This window comes from Saccostrea cucullata, unplaced genomic scaffold (assembly GCF_032062105.1).
Source record: "Saccostrea cucullata isolate Sc308-1 unplaced genomic scaffold, CSIRO_AGI_Scuc_v1 ctg281, whole genome shotgun sequence".
NCBI classification, from domain to species: domain Eukaryota; kingdom Metazoa; phylum Mollusca; class Bivalvia; order Ostreida; family Ostreidae; genus Saccostrea; species Saccostrea cuccullata.
Genome location: NW_026926059.1, coordinates 554,680 through 581,597, shown reverse-complemented (window position 1 = coordinate 581,597; position 26,918 = coordinate 554,680). Strand labels below are relative to the sequence as shown.

The window sequence follows — 26,918 nt, the reverse complement described above, 5'->3', positions numbered from 1 at the left end:
TGCAGCGTTACGGTTTTATATGGTAGTCTTGACATAGTTAACTTATGGTCAAGACTACTATATATAAAACCATAACGCTACATATCTACAGCTAAGTTAACAACAGTTAGATAGATCTACTGTGGCATGTATACAGTGTATAATGGTTTCTTTCCAATGTAATACTTCTTTGTCTTTGAATTAATACTATTTTTTGGCAGTTGCCCTATGAAATAATTAATATGAACACTTGACCAGATAAATTTGATATGAATAATAAGGAATAAACAGTATACATTGTAGCATGGTATTAGTAGAACGACTTCCTCTATAAAGAATTCCAGTATATTCCAGTATAGAATAGAATAGAATAGAATAGATTTATTCCAGATCAGGGCCCTTGTGGGCATATTACATACATGATTATTAAACAGAGCATATAATAGTTATTAACAAGGTGTGCTGTGTTCTTAGTACATGTATATACTTAATAATTTACACATGGTTCATAAGTTGAAATAATTGCTAACATGTGAACTTTAAATACATATTGTAATTAAAAATATATAAAGAAGTACCACCGTGTACCATAATGCAAAAAAGCCAGAGATATACATACACAGAAATGAAAAAAATATATATATACATATATTTTTTTTTATACATACCAACACATACATACATACACGTATATATACATGTCCACACACATACATACTGAGTAGCTATATTCCACTAAATTGCAAAAGATACCACGGGACAGTGCATTGGTACTTTATAATTCACCATGTTTTGTTTGCATATCTTATGAACAAGTAATATTTATTAAGTGTTTGAAGTATACAAATTTTTTTTAATTTCTTAATACATGTAGAAGACACACTTTATTGCACCCTTGATCAATTCACAAGAACTTCACTATAGATTCTTTTTTTTTTCTTTTTTTTTTTAAATTTAGTACATACAGTGTTTACATGCACCTATTATTATTATAAAGAGAAATACCACATTATATGCATCAGTATTTTATATGGCTTGTCTAACCAGTTCACAAACAGCTGAAAGTACTTCAATATTTTCACAATTTAGAACCCACAACAACTTATTTTCATTATTTAAATGAGAAAAATTGATACAGTGTCTTTGTATAACATTAATCATATTCTCTCGTTCTGTAACAAAACTCAAACATTCAAAAAGTGTGTGTTTTTCATCTTCAATAACATTCATGGAGCATTTAGTACAAAGTCTCTGATCTCTAGGAATGCCAAAGTACCAGCCTCTTTCAATTTGTAAATTGTGAGAAGATGTACGCAACCTACATATTAATTTTCTTTGTTCAAATGGCAGGCATAGTAAGTATTTTTCAAGTCCAAAATTTGTTTTAATCTTGACATAAGTATCCAGTTTACCTTCTTGTAACAATCTAATCAAGTTCCACTCATTCATGTAGTATGAAATTAAATGTTTTTTGCATTTTATCTTGAAAGTTTGCAATTTGTTAGACAAAATATCCTTATTAACGTTTATCATTTCTGCAATTTTACTATATGTTCCATACCAAGATGGTATACTGTTACTCCAATTAATCTTACTTTGAGAATATGCTGCTCTCAATAATGGGAATGACATATCTAGACATTCTAATCTATGGACATAATTCAAAATACTTTTTATAATATCAAAATGAAGGGGGAGCCTACCAAGCTCAGATAATGAGGAGAAGTTTGCACTTTTCCTATGCAGTCCCAATATATTCTTACAAAATTTTAAGTGTAGATTCTCGCACTTCAACTTACTAAAAATATCATATACAGAGAGTTTGGAGGTTTTACGAAAAATACTTGGTCGATTAATGTTCCCCCATATTTCACATCCATAAAGCAAGATGGGTTTTATTGTATGATCAAATACATGTAGGGATGTTTTAACACTTGGCTTCAAAGACAAAAATTCTTTTTGCAGTTTATAAAATGCCTTTAGAGCTTTTTTATACAGGTCTTCCTGAGCATATGAGAAGGTTCCAGAGGCACTAAAGAGTACCCCTAGATATCTATAAGAAGACACAGATTCCAAAACCTGGTCAAACAGCTTAAATTCATTTTTTATCAAACGACCCGCTTTATTAAATATCAGAATTTTGGTTTTTGTTACATTCACTTCCAGACACCAATCATTACAAAATGACTGTAATTTATGCAATTTAGATTGAAGACCTACTGCTGTCTGAGATAACAATATCACATCATCAGCATACATAAGACAGTTAATTACCTTATCATTAAGTAAGATGGGATTAGGGGTGTCTTGAAGATACTCAGGTAAATCATTGATAAAAATTTTAAATAAGGTTGGGCTTAGATTATCTCCCTGCTTTACCCCTAGTTTGATGTCAAAGAATTCTGTGTGAGAATTTTTCATTTTAATACAAGATTTGCTTTGACTGTACATACTTTTGATTATATTATAAAACTTCGTTCCAATAAATAATCTTAGAAGTTTGTATTTTAAGCCAGAATGTATTACAGTATCAAAAGCTTTACGAAAGTCAACAAAACATGCATATACTCTTCCATCTTTGGTATGACAATAAGTCTCTATTATATTTCTTAATATAAACATATGATCTGAAGTTCTTGCTGATCTAGTAAACCCTAGTTGACAGTCACTTATCATGTTGTGTTTAGAAAGAAATTTATCCAATCTTAAATTCAGAATACTATTGAAGAGTTTCCCCATTGTATTTGTAATAGTAATTCCACGATAGTTGTTTGGGTCATTTATGCTACCAGATTTATGAAGAACTGTTAGAAGTCCATCAGTCCACTGACTGGGGTATTTTCCATTAACTAAGCAACCATTAAACAATTTCTTCAGACTTGCCAATAATGAATTTTGCCCATATTTTAACATATGATTTGAAACTCTGTCAAGACCAGGTGATTTGTTACATTTAAGTCCACTGATTGCTTTTGATATTTCAGATTCACTGATTTGAAAATCTAGTTCATTAAAACATGTCCGAACTTATATAACAGCTTAGGTCATCTAAAATGAAAAAAAAACACGTTATTTTGAGAAAAATTAATTTCAATAATCACCACCTAATACAATTAAAAATATTGAATTTTTTTGAAAATCCCAAAGGCCTAGGCCTTTGATTTTTCCCGCTATAAACTCATTTGACCTTTGATCTCGTTGCTACCAGTGACGTTTACAATCGGCAGCCATATTTTAGCAGAAGGGGATAAACTCGTGTTTGTTGTCAAGCTAAACTTTTTGGGAATTTTATTGCTTTATAATGGCGGTCCCCTTTTCAAATACTAAACTCAGGGTACCAAAAGGTTTTCAGAATATTTTAGAGGGTTTAGCGAGAGAATGCTTGAGAAGCCAGCCAGAAAACATATACGAATTTGGTGCCAAGTATTTCCAACAACTTCTTCAAGTTAGAGAACGTAAGTATCAGTCAGGTTTCTAATTGTAATTATCTATAATTTACTGTATTTTTTCAAATGTTATCTGAAAACATGGGATACAGAAAGAAATTTAGATCCTTTGTGTTGTTTGAAATACTTTAGCTCGAATTTCCTCTGGTTTACCGTTTTGTAATTTTAAAAATTTTCTTAAGTTCTTAAAGTTGACTAATATCATAATTATATTTAATAGTTGATATGAAATATTAAAACTTTTAGTCTCAGTGAAGTCATTTAATTATTGATAACGAGATATATATCATCATGAAATGAAATGAAGCTATGTTTTGGGATGTAGTATTTTGGCTCACAAGGATTTCTTGAGTAGTGCAGGACTTTGTGGACACAATCGCAGATGCAAGGGTTTAATGAAGACTTTATTTTACACTTAATTTTTGTTATCCTAAATTGTATGTTGATTTACATTCCATTTGAGAATTTTTCACAGTTGCACAAAAAAAAGATGTCACACAATATATAGGTGAAGTGGCTTCAAACTTATATCTTTACTTAGAACCATTGATCAGTGATGAATCAACATCATGCATACCAAAGCCTGCTATGACAGGGCCGTTGGTTTTTAAGGTCTTATCCGGGAGACCCACAACTTTCATGAAGTGCCGAGCAGTTTGGAAAAGATTAGTTGTTACAGTGTATTGTCGGTGATCAGTCTCAGACAGGTTAATTGGGACCAATGGCCCAAATAGGATATAATAAATTGTTAGGGATATAATATTCTTAATAAGATTTAAATTTACAGAGCAAAAAATGAAAATTTTTATTTGGCAATTATATCATAAATCCACATCAAAATACTTGAAAAGAAGTAACTTATGACAAATGTTTGACAAGCATGTTTTTAGCTCACCTGAGCCGAAGGCTCAAGTGAGCTTTTTCTGATCAAAATTTGTCCGTTGTCTGTCGTCGTCATTGTTGTTGTTGTCATCGTCGTTGTTGTCGTTAACTTTTCACATTTTCGACTTCTTCTCAAGAACCACTGGGCCAATTTCAACCAAACTTGGCACAAAGTATCCTTAGGTGAAGGGGATTCAAGTTTGTTCAAATGAAGGGCCACACCCCTATTCAAGGGGAGATAATTGAGAAATAGTGAAAATTTGATGGTATGTTTTAAAAATCTTCTTCTCAAGAACCTTTGTGCCAGGAAAGATGAAACTAATGTGGAAGCATTCTCAGGTAGTGTAAATTCAAGTTTGTTCAAATCATGACCCCCGGGGGTAGGGTGGGGCCACAATGGCCGATCAAAGTTTTACATAGAAATATATAGAAAAATCTTTTAAAATCTTCTGCTCAAGAACTACTTGGCCAGGAAAGATGAAACTCATATGGAATCATCCTCAGGTAGTGTAGATTCAAGTTTGTTCAAATCATGTCCCCCTGGGTGTAGAATGGGGCCAAAATGGCCGATCAAAGTTTAATATAGGAATATATAGGAAAAATCTTTAAAAATCTTCTTCTCAAGAAGCACTGGGCCAGGAAAGATGAAACTCATGTGGAATCATCCTCAGTAGTGTAGATTCAAATTTGTGTAAATGATGACCCGGGGGTAAGGTGGGGCCAAAATGGCCGATCAAAGTTTTACATAGTAATATATACTAGGAAAAATCTTCTTCTCACGTTCCATAGGAACAGGAAAGATGAAACTCATGTGGAATCATCCTCAGGTTGTGTACATTCAGATTTGTTCAAATTATGACTCCCGGGGCTAGGGTGGGGCCATAATGGCCGATCAAAGTTTTACATAGAAATATATAGGAAAAATCTTTAAAAATCTTCTGCTCAAGAACTACTTGGCCAGGAAAGATGAAACTCATATGGAATCATCCTCAGGTAGTGTAGATTCAAATTTGTTCAAATCATGACCCTGGGGGTAGGGTGGAGCCAAAATGGCTGATCAAACTTTTACATACGAATATATAGGAAAAAACTTTAAAAATCTTCTTCTCAAGAAGCACTGGGCCAGGAAAGATGAAACTCATGTGGAATCATCCTTAGGTAGTGTAGATTCAAATTTGTGCAAATGATGACCCGGGGGTAGGGTGGGGCCAAAATGGCCAATCAAAGTTTTCCATAGTAATATATAGGAAAAATCTTCTTCTCTTGATCCATAGGAACAGGAATGATGAAACTCATGTTGAATCATCCTCAGGTTGTGTACATTCAGGTTTGTTCAAATCATGACTCCTGGGGCTAGGTGGGGCCATAATGGCCGATCAAAGTTTAATATAGGAATATATAGGAAAAATCTTTAAAAATCTTCTTCACAAGAACCCCTAGGCCAGGAAAGATGAAACTCATGTGGAATCATCCTCAGGTAGTGTAGATTCAAATTTGTTCAAATCATGACCCCTTGGGGTAGGGTGAGGCCATAATGGCCGATCAAAGTTTTACATAGGAATTTATATAGGAAAAATCTTTAAAAATCTTTTTATCAAGAACCATTAAGACAGGAAAGATGAAACTCATGTGAAATTCATCCTCAAGTAGTGTAGATTCAAGTTTGTTCAAATCATGACCCAGGGGCTAGGGTGGGACCATAATGACCATTAAAAGTTTTACATAGGAATATCTAGGGAAACCTTTTAAAATCTTCTTTTCAAGTACATGTACTTCAAAGCCATGATTAGTAATATATATATGGAATCATCCTCAGGTAGTGTAGATTCTAGTTTGTTCAAATCATGATCCCCTGGGGGGTTAAAATTCAAGCCCCCCTCCCCCCCAACCAACCCCCCAACGTTAGTAAACTTTCAGTTCTGATCTGATATGTGCTTTTTCCTAGCTGATGTGCTCAGGTGAGCGCTGTGGCCCCTGGGCCTCTTGTTTTGGCAACCCTACATTTTGTTAGATTGATCCTTATGAAGTTAAGGAAGTTCCTAGGGATCAATCTCCTAAACAATTGGCATATACAGAAAAAAACTGTCTCAATTTGTCAGATGGTGTTTGAATCTACGAATTCCGATCATTCTGATTTCCAGCTCTATGAGCATTCTCTAACCAAGTTGTTCTTTTAAAATTACTTGGAGCAGAGTTAGTGCTATAAGTTTATCTAGTCTGAGTCAATCAAATGATTTCTTTCTGTTTTTGTTTCCATTAATTGCTGTGGATGAACTTTTCTTCATTGAGTTCTTCTCTACACAATCAGACCTATTATGCTTCAGTAATTAGCATGGTGTCTGTCATTCATCTGTTTGTCTAGCTGTCTGTAATCAATTTTCAAAATGCTACTCCTCCTACAGTTTTGGTTTAATTTCAATATAACATGGCACACAAGTAGACACACTAATGTACATAATTTTTGTATCAGTTTTAGATTTCAGTGAATGGCATCATCTTGGTTACTAAATAATAGAAATTTCTTTGAAATACCTTCAAAACACTACTCCTCCTACAGTTTTGTTTGATTTCAACATAACATTGTGCACACGTTTTCAGTTTTTGATTTTGATCAAAGGAGTTTCCTGGTTACTTAAGATAGAAGTTTCTTCATCTTCGTTAGCCAAGGGTTTCTGATACACTACTCTCCTCATGAACCCTTGGCATACAGTGTTAATAAAAAATTGGGTTGGAGTTTTTAGCTCTACTGGTCAGAGACCAGAAGAGCTTATGCGATAGTAATGCGTCCGTCGTCCGTCTGTCTGTCTAGCTGTCTGTCTGTCTGTCTGTCTGTAAACAATTTTTCAAAATGCTACTCCTCCTACAGTTTTGGTCTGATTTCAATATAACTTGGCACACAAGTAGACTACACTAAGATACATAATTCTATACATAGGTTTTTCATTCTGATGAACGGTGTTGCCGTGGTTACTAAAAATAGAAATTTCTGTGAAAAATATTTAAAATGCTACTCCTCTTACAGTTTTGGTCTGATTTCAATATAACTTGGCACACACGTAGACTACACTTATGTACATAATTCTGTATATCTGTTTTTGATTTCGATGAACCGTGTTGCCGTTATGTTACTTAAAATAGAAATTTCTTTGAAATACATTTAAAAATGCTTCTCCTCCTACAATTTTGGTCTGATTTCAATGTAACTTGGCGCACAAGTAGACTACACTAAGATACATAATTCTGTGTATTGTTGGTTTTTGTCATTATTCTATTTATTGCTTTTGTAAAGTTTTAAGTCCCAACTGCTACTTTTCTCTTTTTGGGAGTTGAACTATGTTTGTGTTGATTACATAGAGACGAAAGCGAGGCTACTGTGTCGGCTGATTTACTCCGATGATATTCAACAGAAAACATGCATAAACATCCGCGACAAATAGTTCATGTCATTTTCTCCTGATTTAATCTAATTTTCATAATGTAAGTAAATGTAATGATAAAGTAATCTTATTTTGAATATTAGATTTCGTTCAAAGTACATATGTAAAACTAAATTATAAAGAACCATGAAAGTTTTTCGTAATGGAACTCAGTTTTAGTGTAGCGTCATACACTGAAAGAGATACGAATGACAACTCTACATACTGACGGCAAACGTTAAATTTAGTCTTATTCAAACTTTTCATGAACATTTTCTTGGTTTAATTGAATTCGTTAATGCACAAAAACTTTAGAAAACATGCATATTTATTACTTAATCAGCAGTATCACCTGCCAAAAGCGGTAAAACTAGTACTCTGTTATAAATATTAAAACCTAAAACGGACACCAATGTTTTCGTAAAATCGCGATTAAAAACAACAAAATGAAGTATATTTTTTTTTATAAAAGGAAAACCTCATTTACATACCAGATAATTTGTACGCACACAAACTCTCACATATACCACTGTTTTTATGTTTTGTCAACAAATATTTGTTTTTAACTTGGTATTGCTCTTTTCTTCACAATATTTAAAAAAGATTAAGTTCTGACGTACTCCATGTATAATGTTCGTGTGATTGAAATACATTTTTATTCACAGAGAAGTTTTATATAACAAATCTGTTAGCTCTTAAAAGGCCCTAGGATGCTGTGTTAAAATCCACATTTTATCAACATTGATATTATTCCTGCGAAACTGAAATTTTCATAACACATGGGTAAAGGTGCAAAGAAAAAATATATTACAAATTTGAAGACAGTGAGCAGTGATATAAATAATCAACCGCCTCTAATATGAATATAATGGCAGTGTGCATGTTTTGCAATGGGAAACCCAAAATAATTGTGTATGATGAAAAAGTAATAGAAGAAGCACAACGGCAATATGTAATAAAGATTCTATGAAAAATTTGTTCAGTGGTGTTAGAGGAGTTGCGAATAAGAGATGGGTATACCTAAAGTGTAACAAACAGATTGACGGAAATCACGATTAATAAATTCCCTCCCGCTTTTCAAGCAGGGGGTATAAAAAAGGACTAATGTAGGCAGGCAAGCATTATGGCCCATGTATTTTTTTGCTATTCAATGTCTCTGAATATCTTTCTCGATCAAGATTGTTCCAACTCAAAAAATGTGAAACAGTTGTCTGTATTTGAAAATACAGACATAATAATAATTAATACATGTAATATTGTTCACTCACCTAACCTCCCGATCAAAGATTTTATTTACACCATGTTCAACTCCCATGAGTGCTTTCAGTACTTTCATTTTATTATAAGTACAAACCAGTAGAGCTACAGTCTCGACAGAGACTTCTGGTTTCTCAAGTTGTAGAGTTGATCTACATCCTTCGACCAGCAGTTGTTTTTTGTAAATGACGATAATTGAGTTTGGGACATATTATCTTGACTCTTAAATCTCAGGAATGAAAAACACAAATAGACAATGATCCGTAAGATAACATTTTATTTTATGAATCAATTCATATCTATAGTGCCATCCAATATCTGCAAAATTTGTGATGAAAAATCTATATTGAAGCTGTAGATTTGTACTTTGAATGACAAATAGACATAACTTAATACTTGCTACTTAATTATTCTTTAAAAACTTTCATTTAATTTTTTTTAAAATATGCTTCTTTATTTTTGTCACTGAGGCAATCTGTGCATGCCATGTAGATTCGAGATCACGTGACGAAAAACAGTCCCTTCTTTTGACTGCACCATATGCCAAGGGTCTATGAGGAGAGTAGCGTGTCATATACCCTTTGATAGCGAAGATGATTTATTTGAAATATTTTCAAAATTCTACTTCTCCTACAGTTTTGATCTGATTTCAGTCTTACTTGGCACACAAGTAGACTACACTTAGACACATTATTCGTTATACAAAAAAGTATAAATTTCTTTGAAATATGAGGGGTGATCAAAAAGTTCGCAAACTAATTGAATAACTTCCATACAAGAAACAATATTTGGTTTTAATGTTGATTATATTTTAAATTAATCCTCCCCGATTTTTCCGAGTTTTATATTTCTTTCCATGTGAGTTAATTTTTATGACAAGAACAGTTAATTTGTCAGAAATGGTCATATCTCGGCAACAGAATGGGTGGATAATAACATCCTTTCAAAAAATAAGCATGACGACCATTAAAACACAAATCTTCTGTCTCAGGAGAGACCTTTATTCAAGGTGGATAGAGAATGGGTGCATCCTTTTTAGCTCTACTGGTCAGAGACCAGAAGAACTTATGCGATAGTAATGCGTCCGTCGTCCGTCCGTCTGTCTGTCTGTCTGTCCGTCTGTCTGTAAACGATTTTTCAAAATGCTACAGTTTTGCTCTAATTTCAATATAACTTGGCACACAAGTAGATTATACTAAGATACATAATTCTGTATATCGGTTTTTGATTTTGATAAACGGTGTTGCCATGGTAACTAAAAATAGAAATTTCTGTGAAATTCTTTCAAAATGCTACTTCTCCTACAGTTTTGGTCTGATTTCAATATAATTTGACACACAAGTAGACTACACTAAGATACATAATTCTGTATATCGGTTTTTGATTTCGATAAACGGTGTTGCCGTGGTAACTAAAAATAGAAATTTCTGTGAAATTTCTTTTAAAATGCTACTCCTCCTACAGTTTTGGTCTGATTTCAATATAACTTGGCAAACAAGTAGATTACACTAAGATACATAATTCTGTGTATCGGTTTTTGATTTCGATAAACGATGTTGCCGTGGTTGCTAAAAATAGAAATTGCTGTGAAATTCTTTCAAAATGCTCCTACTCCTCCTACAGTTTTGCTCTGATTTCAGAATAACTTGGCACACAAGTAGACTACACTAAGATACATAATTCTGCGTATCGATTTTTGATTTCGGTAAACGGTGTTGTCGTGGTTACTAAAAATAGAAATTTCTGTAAAATGGTTTCAAAATGCTACTCCTCCTACAGTTTTGGTCTGATTTCAATATAACTTGGCACACAAGTAGACTGCACTAAGATACATAATTAGGTTTATCGGTTTTTGATTTCCATGAACGGTGTTGTCGTGGTTACTAAAAATAGAAATTTCTGTAAAATTGTTTCAAAATGCTACTCCTCCTACAGTTTTGGTCTGGTTTCAATATAACTTGGCACACAAGTAGACTACACTAAGAACATAAAGAGACTTTATCAAGGATCATTGTTCTATTTATTGCTGTTGTAAAGTTTCAATTCCCAATTGCTTAAGTACTTTTCTCTTCCTTTGCTATAAGTACAAACCAGTAGAGCTTCAGTCTCGACAGAGACTTCTGGTTATCATATCTAATATGTTTAAAAGCTTAAGTAAACGATATCTTAGGTATTTAATACTTATATCATTGTTCAAATATTCAACTATTTTTCAAAGTGCTAATTGGAGGTCTTTGATAGCAAATTGCTTAATTAAAAATACATATCTTTTCAAACTTGCTTTCACTGGGCAAGATGACAAGTATCATTTTTAACCATCAGCCTTCCTTCACTAAACGATTAATCCAATCATTAAATGAATTTATAGGAACTCATTTATCTCAATAAACTGTGTACAAATTATTATATGATACTGTAGAGGGATTTCTAAGATATTACAATAAATTGTACAGTCGTTTGTTGAACGAGTTCGACTGAGACAACCATTTTTCATCACAAGTGACCTTAATAGTGACGTCATTTTCACATTGTGACGTCACAAACAAGGAGAGAAACTTTATTCAGCATATGCTATTTATAGACCTTGTGTATGGCTATGTGTGTACCGAATTTCATTCTAATCTGAATTGTGGTTTTGTAGATATAGAGATAGTTTGCGAACTTTTTAATCACCCCTCGTACTTTCAAAATGCTGCTACTCCTGAAGGTTTGGTTTGATTTAAAACTAACTTGGCATAAAAGTAGACTACTCTAAGGTTCATAATCCTATTCATCGATTTTTGATTTCAATGAATGTTGTTGACAAGGTAACTGAAAATAGAAATTTCAATAAAATTCATTTAAAAGGCTACTCCTCTTACAGTTTTAGTGTGATTGCCATCTTTCCATTAATAGAAATTTAATTGAGGATAATTGTTCTATTTATTGCTTTCGCAAAGTTTCAAGTACAACTGCTACTTTTCTCTTCCTTTTTTAAAAATAAAAACCAGTAGAGCTACAGTCTCGACAGAGACTTCTAGTTTTTCATTGCATTTATAGGCTTGATTTGATTTTACATTGAACATTCAGTTAAGAGTTGCTTACAGGAAATTGTTTCAAATTTGAGTGGAGTTGTTGTTGCTATTGATTTTGTGATACAGTTGTATTAGTTTACTGAACTAAAAACTGTTTGAAAACTGTAAATGTTTGTGCGTTGTTAGATCCTGTAAATTATTGTTAGTTTATTGATTGCTGCAATAGTTATAAGTAAAAGGGTACCAATGCATCATTGATGAATCAACAGAAAGGGGAGAATGGAGAGGTAGTGCTATTCACCGGTAGGACCATCACGTCACTCTTATATTGGCAGGGAGGATTTATTTAATAAGAGGAGATTCTTATTCAGCTCAAAATCTGGATAAATGTTAAAAGAAAGAAAACCGTTGAGCCATTGAGACCAGAAAATGGATTACCATTGCTGCCACCAGTGGCATGCTTGATATCAGATGTTTGATATACAGTTCTGTACATTGCCGAATATTGACTTGTGAACAGTAAAAGCCAGGCCATGGGAACAAAGTTCTCTAGAATTCGGGAGTTTGTCGGCAAGAAGAGGTCATCATTTCATAGTGTAGCCTCGTGTACCAGCTTCCCCGCGGATACTCCTGGTAAAGAGAGTCTTATTATAGGAATGTCTTATAATTATAGGAATGTCAGGTTACAGGAATGTCAGATTATAGGAGGGATTCCTATGTCTTTGACAAGATTGCAGTGTCTCTCATATAGAGACATACTGATGAAAACTATGTATTTTATAATGTGTCCCTGGTTTACTACTTAGAGTCTGAAAAGTTGATGGATGAATGTAAATGTCAATATTAAATATTATTTTAGGTATGTATTTACATATTTGTACCTACCGATTAATTGCTGACATAAAGTAACTTTATAGTTCTGTCAGAGAGTTATGATGTTGGATGTATGCACAGTTTTCAAAAGGCATTTCAAACAGCTTATTTAAATTGTTTTACTAATGTTTTTTTCCATTGTACAGAAACTGGGCATGATCCCGCTGTCCATGGAGCGAGGTTAGAGGATCGATTCTACAACAATGACTCCTTCCAGAGCTCCAGCACTGACCCCGGGGATCCACAGCAGCAGGAGGCCGCCCTCAAAATCCAGACGGAGTACCGCCGGCACCATGCTGAACAGGAAGTCAAGGGCATGAAGGAGGAGGAAGCCGCAGTCAAAATACAGTCAGGTTTCCGTGGTTACCAAGACAGACAAAAAGTCCTGGAAATGAAGTGAGTAAACAAGAAAAAAAAATTCTCTAGATTTCTCACAGAAAATTTAATTTAATAGTTTGATACAGAGTTATTTTGGGTGGACAATCTAAAAGCATGTGTCCGGTAGTACATACTTTGGTCACATGGAACATGCAAGAGTCATTCACTTATTGTCACTTGTTTGCATTGCTGCAAATTTTAACCATAGGATTTTAAAATGCCATTTTCAAACTAATGGTACAGCTAGTATTTTGGTATGGTAGTCATGACACACTAACAATGCCTGGCTTGAACAATGATAATCTCCCATTTATAAAACTTCATGTTATTACAGAGAATTGAATTATATATAATCAAGCAGGTACCTATTGATTGCTTTTTGTTCCATGAAATGACTTTTATCTTAGAAAGTTTTAAGAAATATGAGAGTATGCCACTTCTCCCATTTATAAAACTTCATGTTATTACAGAGAATGGTCATAAAAAAGCCAGTTTACTATGTTTGTATATATAATCAAGCTGAGTCGTTAATCCTATTGATTGCTTTTTGGATTCTATTGATTAAACATGGGAAATGCTAACTTTATGAGTGTGATCAGCTTGACTTCTCAAAACACATGGAGTGAGAAGAGAGAGAATATCTTTCACTGTGATCATGAATAATTTAGAATATGGAGAAGTATTTCTGCATGCACAATTGTTCATACAGAAAGATAATACCTAAAATACCAATGCTAAAATTGATTAGGTAGAAGTCAATTTTTAGAGGAATGTTAAGCATTGCAAAGTAGATTAATATTAATGATTTTTTTATACCTAAATCTGAAATGGAGACTCTTAAAATTATGACAAAAGCTAATATTCCAGAAAAATGGATATTAAATGACTAAAACAAAAACCATTTATTTTTCATTTTTTATCTCATTTGCATAAATGGTTTTGGAATGGTTAATTTGCATGTTACAGGGCCCCAAAAAATGGAGTTTGAATGGAGTTTGAATGGGGTTTGAATGGAGATAAAATGAAAAATGTGGTTTTTAAATGGTCATCCTTTCTGTTGAGAATTCTTGAAAGATTTGACGAAATAAAATGGCTTCCAAATGGTTTTTAAATGGTCAGAAAAGAAATGGCTTTTAAATGGTATCTAAATGGATTTCATTTTGATAAGGGGAATTACAAGAGTCAGTCACCTTCGATCAACAATTAACTTATACATCCGCAGTAATGATAACTTTGTGTAAAATTTGGCTTGTCCACAAACATTGATTACCAAGAAATAAAATGATTCTGCAGTAATTGTGAATTGTTTTTAACAATTACTTGCTCCCTGAGGGCCCTTGTTTGATGGACAATCTTTAGACATTATATGTTGTTATTCCAGAGACCCCGAGGAGTATGCCAGACAGCAGAAGGAGGCGGAAGAGAGGCTCTCTAAAGCAGGAAGTAGTAAGGACAGCGTCGATATCGACCTGGATGATCCAGAGGTGGCAGAGGCTGCTGTCAAAATCCAGGCAGGGTTCAAAGGTTACAAAGCTCGCAAAGAGGTCAAGGATAGGAAGGTATGTCAAGGTCAACACATGCATACTAAATTAGTAAGGATGTGTAAACACACAGCAAATGTGGCTAAATAGAGTGTGACTGTTTGTTGTACATTGTATTGCTAATGTCACTCCAGCACCATATAATTAAATTACAATGAAAAAAGAAACAGTTTGGAAAATATTCCCATTCTAGTTTTTTGGCTTTTATTTCAAATTCATTGATTTTATTACATGTACAGATATTTATGGTAAGTTATAGAAATCATAATCAAGGATTAACATATAGTTAGAAATAATGTGCAATATTTAATGCTTATTATAAGGAGGTCGTAAGGATTGATGATTTAATTGCCTGATAGTTTTTTTTTGTGTTTAAGTGCTTTTGATGTGTAGATAATTGAGACTATGGTTTGGCTTTTTGCTTATAATTTATCTCAATGCCATCGCTTGGTCTATTGAACTTATTTTATTCAAAATTATATTTTACTGTCAATGAAAATGGATTGTCAGATCCTATGTGTAACACTACAGCATTGTTATTAAAGAGAGCAACTTAATGACAGGGCCATTTCAGCATATCATAGGTTAATTATTTGCAAACCAGTTGCTTCATCCCAGGACACTATTTGAAAGCAAAAATCAAAATCATGTTTTCCACAAATTGATTCCACTATATGTCCGTGGCTTAGTTGTAAATCCGTGGGTCTCTTGTGGGCCTATGATACCTAGCATCTAATCGGCTGTAATGGAGGTTGACACATATAGCCTAATGGTCTTCTTTACTCTCACAAATCCTCATCAGCCACATATCGAAGTGAATTGATCCAAAGAGGGAGTCACAGTAGAAACAAACCATAAATACTGGGAGGGGTTTAAAGGTCAAAATAACTTCTTTTTATTCTCTGCGTATTTTTGTACAGTTAGTAGATTACATTTATAAAACATGAAATTTATATACTTATACTTAATATCAAGGTTTATATTCTCTGGGATATTTGCTTATTCTTGACTTTAGCATTTCGCTTTGATCAATATTTAGGACTTGATATAAAATTGTATGAACCTGGAAGCTGATAAGTTTTTTGTTAGTTCTATGATATCCTTTTCTTCAGGAAAAAAGTGACGATGAAACTGGAAAGACAGATTCAGACATTATCGATATTGATCTCAATGATCCAGAGTTTGAAAAAGCTGCATGTAAAATTCAAGCGGGATTTAAGGGGCATCTTGTGCGCAAAAAGCTTAAGTCTACCCACTCCATTGATTTCAGTCAGACAGAATATTAATAAACACTCTGAGACATTTTCCACAAAAAAATGTTTTAAAAGTTTTCAACTAACTTTGAAAGTACTTTTAAAATGCATAATTTCCTTTTTGCATTGTATTAGGATAAGTGACAGATGAAGCATTGTAGGAAAATGTGAAATAAATTGGTCCTTGATGAAAAAATTACTATTTCTAGGTGTAATTACTAATTTCAATCAAGGCAGTGTCTTGAAATATGGTGTAAAAAGCAATTAACATCCATTTCAGTGAAAAAAGGACAAGCAATCAACATGTGCAAAGTTACACAACATTATAGATATAGCTATTTGTTTCAAAGTAAATGTGCTAAAAAACCCAATAAAGATCCAATAACGTGTTCTCATTATAATTATCTATACTGAAATCAATAAGATACAGGAAGAGAATAGGTGACAAAAATTAGCGGGATACATGCAGAAATTGCTCTGAATATTACTGCATCAATATAAATTGTGTTAGTTTTATGCAATAGCTTCCAAAAAAGTATTTCTGTACAGATTAATAAACGGGTTCTTCTTGTCAGCCAGTAATCAATAATTTTGCCAGCTTGGAAATCATCCATTGACAGGATATCCACGTTAGACTCGCTTCAAGATTCGGAACTCGCACAAATTGGTCCATTCTCGCCTTTTTTACAAATCAGGATTTTATATCGCTATAGTCAGCAATTTTCTGTGGCACTGGATTATATATCAATTTTGGCCATACTTTGTACCACTTGAATTGAGATCTGCAGCTTATTTTAAATTTGAACCCAACAGGTAGAAATGTTACTTGACTTTTTATTTTTTGGTCTGTTAATTTTTTTTTCATTCAACTAATCCTTTTTTTCCACAAAAATCAATCTGAATTTGTTCTTTAAAGTTTTTGTTAAAAATAAAAAAAAATTGTTCAGGTTTTGTTTAATTTTTGTCTAATTAATGTGGGTTTGTCAAGAATTGCATTTCAAGTTGTGGTTCTACAGATTTATGAGCACAACTGATTAAAAAAGTTCATAATGCTAAATGAAGATTTAATCATATTTTTGTATCATTTTTTGAAGTTTCTAAATTAAGTTGGTTTAAGAATTTATTTTTAAAGAAATGGAGGGTGCATTGCACATGTGATTTTCACTTAAAATTCACCTACAGTTTTCAGGCAAACAATTTTTCACTTTGGTTTAATAATCATTAATATTAAATAATAAGTGTTTAACAGTGTGAATTGTTACTAACTTTCTAGGAACAGAGTGTTGCAGAAAATAATTCAGATACCCAGTTACCCAGTGAGAAAGAAATGGCAGCTGCTGCCACTAAAATTCAGGCCGGGTTCAGAGGCCATAAAACTCGACAAGAAATGAAGGAGAAAAGCGAGGTTTGTGTCTTAATATGGCACCACGTACAGCTCTAGGTGGCGGGCTATACAGGGTAAACAACTCTGTATGTAGATGGCACCGCAACTTAAGGTGGAGGGTAGCACTGTAGATCTCTATTTCTTCGTGGCACCAAACATTTAAGTAGAAAATACCACAGTAGATTTTATTCATCTTGAATAGATAGCACCATGTAATCAGATGGAGTTTTTTTTTAAAATTTTACATAGCACTAGAGAACTAACTGACAAAGAGTATAGTGGATCTTTTTCAGCGATTAGCATACAGCATATAATTCACTTCCAAGATCTAGATGGGTCTTTTATAGTTCACTAGGTGCTTGCACACTCTGTAACTTTATTTATTAATCTTTATTGGAACTGAGATATGTTGCAATATATATATTTTTAACTATTGCAATTTTTATATTTTCACAGGCCATTAATAAGTACAAGTTATTATGTCAGGACCCTTGTGATAGTTTAATATAAAGACATGGTTAGAATAGACAAAGGCTGTTACAGATAGATGGATAGACAAAGAATGTTAAAGTAGACAAAGACTAATTACAGATAGACAAAGACTATTACAGATAGACAAAGACTGTTACAGATAGACAAATACTATTACAGATAGACAAATACTATTACAGACTATTACAGATATATAAATACTGTTACAGATAGACAGAGACTATTACAGATAGACAAAGACTATTACAGATAGAAAAAGTCTATTACAGATAGACAAAGTCTTTTACAGATAGAAAAAGACTATTAAAGATAGACAAAGACTATTACAGATAGACAAAGACTATTAAAGATAGAATAAGACTATTACAGATAGACAAAGACTATTAAAGATAGAATAAGACTATTACAGATAGACAAAGACTATGAAAGATAGAATAAGACTATTAAAGATAGAATAAGACTATTACAGATAGACAAAAACTGTTACAGATAGAAAAAGACTATTAAAGATAGACAAAGACTATTACAGATAGACAAAGACTATTAAAGATAGAATAAGACTACTACAGATAGACAAAGACTGTTACAGATAGAAAAAGACTATTAAAGATAGACAAAGACTATTAAAGATAGACAAAGACTATTACAGATAGACAAAGACTATTAAAGATAGAATTAGACTATTACAGATAGACAAAGACTGTTACAGATAGAAAAAGACTATTAAAGATATACAAAGACTTTTACAGATAGACAAAGACTATTAAAGATAGAATAAGACTATTACAGATAGACAGAGACTGTAACAGATAGACAAACACTGTTATAGATAGTCAAAGACTCTTACAGATAGGCAAAGACTATTACAGATAGACAAAGACTATTTCAGATAGACAAGACTATTACAGGTTGACAAATGCTGTTACAGATAGACAGAGACTATTACAGATAGACAAAGCCTGTTACAGATATATAAATACTGTTACAGATAGACAAAGTCTATTACAGATAGACAAAGTCTATTACAGATAGAAAAAGACTATTAAAGATAGACAAAGATTATTACAGATAGACAAAGACTATTAAAGATAGAATAAGACTATTAAAGATAGACAAAGACTATTACAGATAGACAAAGACTATTAAAGATAGAATAAGACTATTACAGATAGACAGAGACTGTAACAGATAGACAAACACTGTTATAGATAGTCAAAGACTCTTACAGATAGGCAAAGACTATTACAGATAGACAAAGACTATTTCAGATAGGCAAAGACTATTACAGGTAGACAAATGCTGTTACAGATTGACAGAGACTATTACAGATAGAAAAAAACTGTTACAGATAGACAAAGTCTGTTACAGATAAACATAGACTGTTACAGATAGACAAAGACTATTACAGATAGACAAAGTCTATTACAGATAGACAAAGACTATTACAGATAGACAAAGACTATTTCAGGTAGACAAAGACTATTACATATAGACAAAGTCTTTTACACATAGAAAAAAATTGACTAAATAAATAGCCTTGCACATATAGACTCGCAGACAAATACTGTTACAGCTGATAAATAGACTGTTAAAGAAATTCATAATTCTTCATGCATTGTAGGTGATACAATTAAAGATCAATATTAAATGCTTTTTTTTTTTACTTTAAGAAGTTTTACTTTGAAAATTAAATTGTATTAGTGACAGTATTCATATAATGTTTTTTATTAGTTTCTGACACACACACACACGCATACATTTTATTTCAGCTTATGGGGGAGATCATTAGTCACTGTAGCACAGGGCAACAGGAATATAACCATAGATTTACTGGAAGCTAGTCTTTCAGATGTAATAGTCTTGTTAGAATATTACAGTTTATAAAATCATAGGTTTAGGATTGTCAGGTTTTGGGCTGAGCAGGACTAGATGTTCCAATAACATCATCTCAGGCCTTTCCACCAGAGGTCAGAAAAACAACTTTGCATGATATATATATAGTATATATTAGGTAATATCTTAATTAGCACTCAATGAAGTCAAAGTCAATATTCCACAGATAGGAGGTTTCCCCACATTTCTTTCAAAGTTAATAAATAATAAAGATATGTTTATGGATGACTGCCTAAAACATTCAAGGTTGTTTTTCCACTTGTCAGAAAGGCCAGAGAAGTTGCAGTTGTTTCAATCATGTAAATTCATATTTGTGGCTTAATTACATGTACAGGCTGAAGTTTTCTCAATTACCAACAAGGCCTTAGTTATACCATGAGATATGAGTTAATAAACAAACTTGGATTGACTTCCAATGTTAGAGAGGAAAATGACAATTGTTAATAAGATTCCCCACATTAAGAACTGGTGATTCAATGCATTTCAGTATCTCTTGTGTCAATATTCTATTACAGATAGGCAAAGGGGAAATATATATTGCAGAGATTATGAAAATAATGTGCATATGTATGCTAAAATTTCAAGGTCATGGAGTTGTCTTCAAAGTGACTTGGAGGTCACTGGTTTCACATTGTATGATTCATACCTGCACCATCTTTTTGATTTATCTCTTGGTTCTTTCAGAGATACTTTAATGTTAATTAATATTAACAGATTATAATTACCTCATATCTATGAAGAGCTCCCTATTGGCATTCTCTGGTAATTAATCAATATTTTCTGGTTGGCATGGAATATTCACTTCTCATGTTGTTATATTAACTTATTCTATGGTAAAGTAATTAAAGCATTACTTTTCCTGTTTTCCTAATAGTCCATAAATTATCACTATAGATATGTCTATAGTTCAATACTTCTTGCTCACTATGGATGCTTATTAATAAATAATTAATTTAACTTGGCATTTTGAATCTGTGAAATATCTTAAGTTACTGTATTATAATATAATGCTATGTAACAATATTGACTGGATTTTTAATTATTTTCCCCAGCTGTGATTAATACAGGTGTATTTATTATATATGTATATATAACTAATGTGGTGATAACTAACTTTAATTCTTTATGACTTTAACGTACACTTGACAGGATAGAGGAATTTTAAGTGAGTTAGACAAGTCCGAACTAGAAAATGCTGCCATACATATCCAAGCTGGTTTCCGTGGTTACCAAGCACGAAAAGAAATGAAGCATTTGAGGGTTGGTTTGTAGGTCTTACAGTAGCCACTTAGCATTCAATAAGTACTCTGTGTTCTTTATACGGTTCAGCATTTCTCAGATGTTTATCTCTTGTGCTTCTCTCCAATTGTTCGATCTCTTCAATTGTTCTTTGATAAGCCACATATAAAGCTTTGTTCATAGCTGCCTTGTATACTTTCTATGTTGCTGTTTGTTTAATCTTTATACACATGCTATATTATTAATGCATTCTGATTTTCCATGCATAGACTTCATGATCAGGGTTTCATGTTAGGTTTTTTATGATCATATCCTTATATTTGTGCTATAGATGAATAATTATATCAGTAGTACCTTGGTCTTTCTCTGGAGGCTTTAAACTTTGACGTTCTGTAGTGCTTATGTATTCCATCATATTTTGTGATCATAAATCATTATTAGACCACTTAAACAGTGCCAATATGGATATTACTTGAGCCTGTATGATGCTGCATTGTCTATTCTCTTATAAAAAGAATTGATCATGGCCCTTTACTGATTAGGCTGGCATTATATATTATAGATTAGCTTTTCCTATAAGGTTCTTTTCTGCAGTATCTTGATGTATTGCTCAACCTTCACTTTTATCCACTGTATAATTTACTGTTGGTAAAATGTGAAGCCCTCAAATTTTGAAAACATAATCTCAGTCCAGAAAGTTTATACATTTTAAAATATTGAATAGCCTTGACACAGGTTGATGGTTAAGAGGGATGATTAGGTAATGGTTTTTGATTGACAGAATATGGAAGAAAACCTAGCCTCAATAATTCAGCAATTAACTTGTCAATGATCAAATTTTAATTGTTGGCAATAAACAACAAATTTACACTAAGCCATGTACTGTAGATCACTTAATTTCTGTGACACCTTATTTTCGCGAGATAGTCATTGACTCTTGATTAGCGAGACAAAATTTTCACTAATTGTGGTTACTACTCTAAATAATTTTATGGAATACTAATTTATAAGCGAGAATTACATTTTCGTGAGCATACTGTCTCATGTGATTACGCGAAAATAAAATTCTCATGAATAAAGAAGTGATTTACAGTATAACATAATTTTTAACCTCTCTCAGCTCAGGCCTAATTATATATAACTTTCAACCTTGTAGAAAATTGATCTGTAAATTATAAAATTGCTTTTAGTTAACTCAAGATCTGGTTTTGAAAAATATTTAAATGGGATCGAGTTGTAAAATTTAACTAAAAATTAATATTTGGCAACAATTAATTAATTATTAACATCATCATCAAAAGGAGGTGGAATGCAGTAATATATGAATCTCTCGCAATTCTTAATCTTTAATTTAATTTTTTTTTTTTTTTGCATTTGCTTGACTAACTTTTTTATCAGTGTGCTATAAATAACTACAGGAATCACATGACCAAAAGGAAGAGGAAGTTGATATTGACCTCACTGACCCAGATGTAGAACAAGCTGCCCTTAAAATTCAAGCAGGGTTCAAAGGTTACAAGACACGCAAAGAATTTGAGAGCAAGAAGGTTTGCACAAGCATTAATCCGTAGCTACTAACATTGTACCCTACTAATTCCCTTAAAATTAAGCTGCAAAATATCATTAACATTATATTTTGAACATGGGATATTTCTTGATATTTTTTATAAAAGGATGTCATTCAAAATAAACAGGTTAGAAAAAAAAATTATCAAATGCCATTACATGTAATATTGAATTTCTAGCAAGCCACAACGCTTATTAATTTTGATCAAGATGAAGACTTTGTCCTGAAGCAAAATTGACAATAATTGAGTATTCCATTAAAACTTGAAAATTGAAAAAAAGGTATGCATCAAAATTAATGGACAAAATATGAGTTTTGCTTTTGATCAGAAATTCACCAAATTGTTAATAACTTTGCTATTTTATACTTATGTCCTGAAAATAAAGATATTGAGGAAAATAAAGAAAATAAATTACTTAATTATTTCAATACAATTTTTTTTTAGTTCATTTGATTATTTTATCACTGTATATTTACATTTCCAATGTCTTTGTCTGAGATAAAATTACAAATAGTTGATGTACTTTATTTCTCCATTAATGCACTGGTTCATCGATAGGCGCGTTTTTAAAAAAATCACATGCAGGGAGGGACAAATAGCTAGACAAAAGCAGAGCTTGTAGCACGTGGATTGACAGAATCAAGAGCGTGTAAATAAAAGGAATAACTGTCTTATTTTTCGATTTCATGACGATGATCAATCGATTGGCTTGCATAATAATATTATGCATAAACGCCTTCGGAGTTTAAGCAAATATCACGCAAGCCAATCAATTGATCATCATGAAATCGAAAAATAAGACAGTTATTCCTTTTATTTAAAAAAGACAAGGATTAATATAATATATTCATCATATTCATTTAAGACAGATAACATTATCATACTAATCAGGCTAGCTTGACTAATATGTGTAATCCTTGACCCCTGCACAGGTTCAGAGTTCAGAGGTCATCACCTCTGACATCGTAAAGAATGAGGAGGAAGTAGATATAGATCTTAATGACCCTGACGTAGAGAACGCAGCATTAAAAATTCAAACTGGCTTTAGGGCAAATTACAAGGATAGAAAATCAGAACAGGTTCCTCCCTTTACCAATCTATGCATGCCTTGTGTGATTTTTAACATCAGAAAACCAAAATTTCATGTTTTGAAATGCCCACAAAATATTTAATCCCATTTCCTATTTTTCCTCCCCTGTGCTATTCAGAGCAGTTCCACAAAAGTCACCAGTCCTGTTCCCGTGTCCAAACCTGAGTCCGAGGAAGAGGTGGACATTGATCTCACTGATCCCGAAGTCGAAAAAGCCGCCATCAAAATTCAGGCCGGATTTAGCCGCTTTAAAAAAGCTAAGAAACCACCTACAAAGGTTTGAGCCCATTTACAACATTGTTCTACATCGGATGTTTCCCGCCTTATTTTCTGTGTGTAACTGTTATGTTTCAGAATGCCCTTCTAACAACTGCATGAAACCCACAGATATGCGTTATTTCAGAATGCCTTTTTAACTGCATGAAACCTGTAGAAATAAACAGAAACCTAATTTTCTGAAATCTTTTCAGACTATATGTATGATTTACCGTAAAGTGGACATTTTAGTGAGATGCAAAGTTAGCGGCAATTTCTTCCTAAGAACCGGTATTTTATTTTTAGCAAGAAGTAATTTTAGCGATTTTAAAATGCTAGCTTAAGATTTAGCTATTACAAATAATACGCAATTAATTTTTAGCGATTTTTCAATTTTAGCGGTGTCAGCACCCTCCCTAATAATGCCTAAGTTAAATCCTCGCTAAAAATTCTACTTATACGGTAATTATTACTGTATTTGTTTTCAGGTACAGAAGATTTTTTTCAGCTTTTTATTTCCAAACTGTCCTTTTTTAGTTCTCTTAAGTTTTAAATTTTTTAATGTTGTCAACTGTCACATAATTTTTTAATTTTGTTTTTGTCCGTAACCTTCATTTTATTATGGTAATTGATAGATGTAAATTGGAAGCATGATTTAACAATCTCAGAAGTATTTTTTATTAAAGGAAATGTGTCATTAATTATCTAAATTAAAATATTGATGTTTGATTTAAAAAAAAGTCTTTAAGAAAATACATGCATATATTTGTAGGATTTTGTGAATTTATTTATCGATATTTATACAGTGTCTCTTCGTTTCCCCTGTTTAGGATCAAAAGGAGCCGGAGTCTAAATCTGAGGAGGAAACCAGTAAAGAGCCGGATCTCTCAGCCAAGGAAACGGAGGAAGCAGCTCTAAAGATTCAGGCAGGATTTCGAGGCTACAAGACCAGAAAGGAAGTCAAGGAACAAATGTCGAAAGAGGAAGTGAAGGGGGAGGAAAAGAAAGGTGAGGAGGAGAAGGTAGATATTGATTTAAATGACCCCGAGGTGGAGCAAGCCGCCATGAAAATACAGGCCGGGTTCAAAGGTTACCAGACCAGGAAGGAGATGAAGGATAAGATGGACAAAGACACGCAGGAGGCAGGAAGTGAGGAGAAAATAGACATTGATTTAAATGATCCGGAGGTCGAGAAGGCAGCCACCAAAATCCAGGCCGGATTTAAAGGATATAAAACACGGAAAGACATGAAGGATCAGAAGGAGGATAAAGAATAACTTGTCTTTGTATTTTAGGAACTCGTTTTATAATTCCAGTGAATAATTTTACATGTAGCTCATTTCTATATTGTCTCTTCCAAATTTTGTTCTTTCTACAATTTGTTTATATTTTCCCAGATTATATGTGTATTTAAATCGAGTTTGATACTCAACTGCAATTTTTGCATGTTATTTTTTGTGATGATGTTTATGCAGATTTTTAAATGCAAGTGATTTCTTTGTGATGAATGATTTATTTCTGTTTTACAGACTGATATTGTCTGGCTTCAGACCCAGGTGAAGGAGTGATGAACACACACACAAAGCAAGTTTTCTCATTTCACGTGTGCGGGCAAATTTTTGATTTTTTTGCTGCATTAACACCCAGCTTTTAGCTTGATAGCTACCTGTAGTTTAAACAGTCATACGCGTTTCATTCAGACAGACACAAGAAATTTCATACCCATTTATACAGTCATTCAGTAATCAAAGGAAAACTACCATTTTTTTCCTCAATAAAATTTATTATAAACATACTTAAGTTTAATAGCATAAATTCATTTTAAACATGTATAAAAATAAACAGAATAGTTGATAAAATTGAGGTACAATATATCAATAAAAACAACTATGAACATGAAACACCCGATTCATCACATAAAATTTTCACAATCGACTGTTTATTCACAAGACATGTACACTTAAAGCAGTTCTGTAAACAGCAAGTTTGTAGTGTTGCTATAGAATGGTCAAACTTGGGGTGTGTGGTGTGTTTGTATTACTTTATATAAATACATAAACTGTAAATCAGTACAAAGTAATGCTATGTTTAGCCTAACTTTAACATTGTTCTTTTTATTATCTATGATTGTATTTTGTCAGTTTTGTTGTATGTTTTAATGACAACACCTTCCACTCCAGGTAATTGTGGGGTCTTCAGGCCAGAACACAGAGATTCTACCAATGTACTGTGTAAAGTACAAAGGACTGTCTTTAATTCCATTCATATTTACTGTTACTATTTTTATACATGTACAATTTTTGTCCATTTTGCATTTTCCAAATTCTGTACAGTTGTAAAACAGTCTTATATTGATTTATTGGTTTAGATAAATATTTATATTAAAATTTAGTACCTGGCAAGGTACACATCTATGCATAAATTCTGTTTTCTAATTGCTTCTGTAGAAAAGTGACGACTGAGAGATGATGAACATGAGTCAATTGATATGTCATTTTCAAATACATTTGATAATCTGCTGTTATACATATAATCTGAAAATTCAATGCATCAATTGATGTACATGTGGGTAGTTTTGACTTATTGGTGCTTTTAAATTCTTTTTTCTTTAATAACGGAGTTCTTGTTGTATTAAGCTGAGATCAAGATTGAACACACTGAAGAACGACAGCTCCACAGCTACAGTAAAACTCAGTTATAACGAAGTCACTGGGACCTATGAAATTAATTCACTATATCTGTAATACTGTAATATAAAAATGAATCTGACTTAAGATGCCAATTCTGAAAATCATGGATATAAAGCGCTGCCCAACTGCTGCATATCTTAATATTAAACATTAAAATGTGGAGCTATTGCAAGGAAAATCAGGAGTCAATTTTTGAAATATGATTTAAAGATTGCTGCCTTTTCAGAAAAGAATTGAAATTAATTTGTTTAATAACAAACTGTAGACA

The 26,918-nt window shown here is 32.7% G+C and overlaps 1 protein-coding gene across 6 annotated transcripts; it reads left to right on the top strand.

Moving 5' to 3' along the window:
- The first annotated feature begins 3,173 nt into the window (after window positions 1-3,173).
- Window positions 3,174-26,382, top strand: LOC134270535 (abnormal spindle-like microcephaly-associated protein homolog). Of its 6 annotated transcripts, XM_062752774.1 has the most exons (10): window positions 3,174-3,434; window positions 13,014-13,263; window positions 14,627-14,804; window positions 17,313-17,444; window positions 20,958-21,068; window positions 22,466-22,594; window positions 23,548-23,694; window positions 23,824-23,982; window positions 24,791-24,968; window positions 25,490-26,382. In XM_062752774.1, exons 1-10 carry the CDS (start codon window positions 3,281-3,283, stop codon window positions 25,492-25,494), a joined length of 1,443 nt encoding a protein of 480 aa, XP_062608758.1. In that variant the 5' UTR covers window positions 3,174-3,280; the 3' UTR covers window positions 25,495-26,382. The 6 variants fall into 6 exon arrangements, with proteins under 6 accessions (XP_062608758.1, XP_062608754.1, XP_062608756.1 ...); XM_062752770.1 differs by having other exon boundaries at window positions 24,791-26,382; XM_062752772.1 differs by lacking the exon at window positions 17,313-17,444 and having other exon boundaries at window positions 24,791-26,382.
- Window positions 26,383-26,918: the final 536 nt, after the last annotated feature.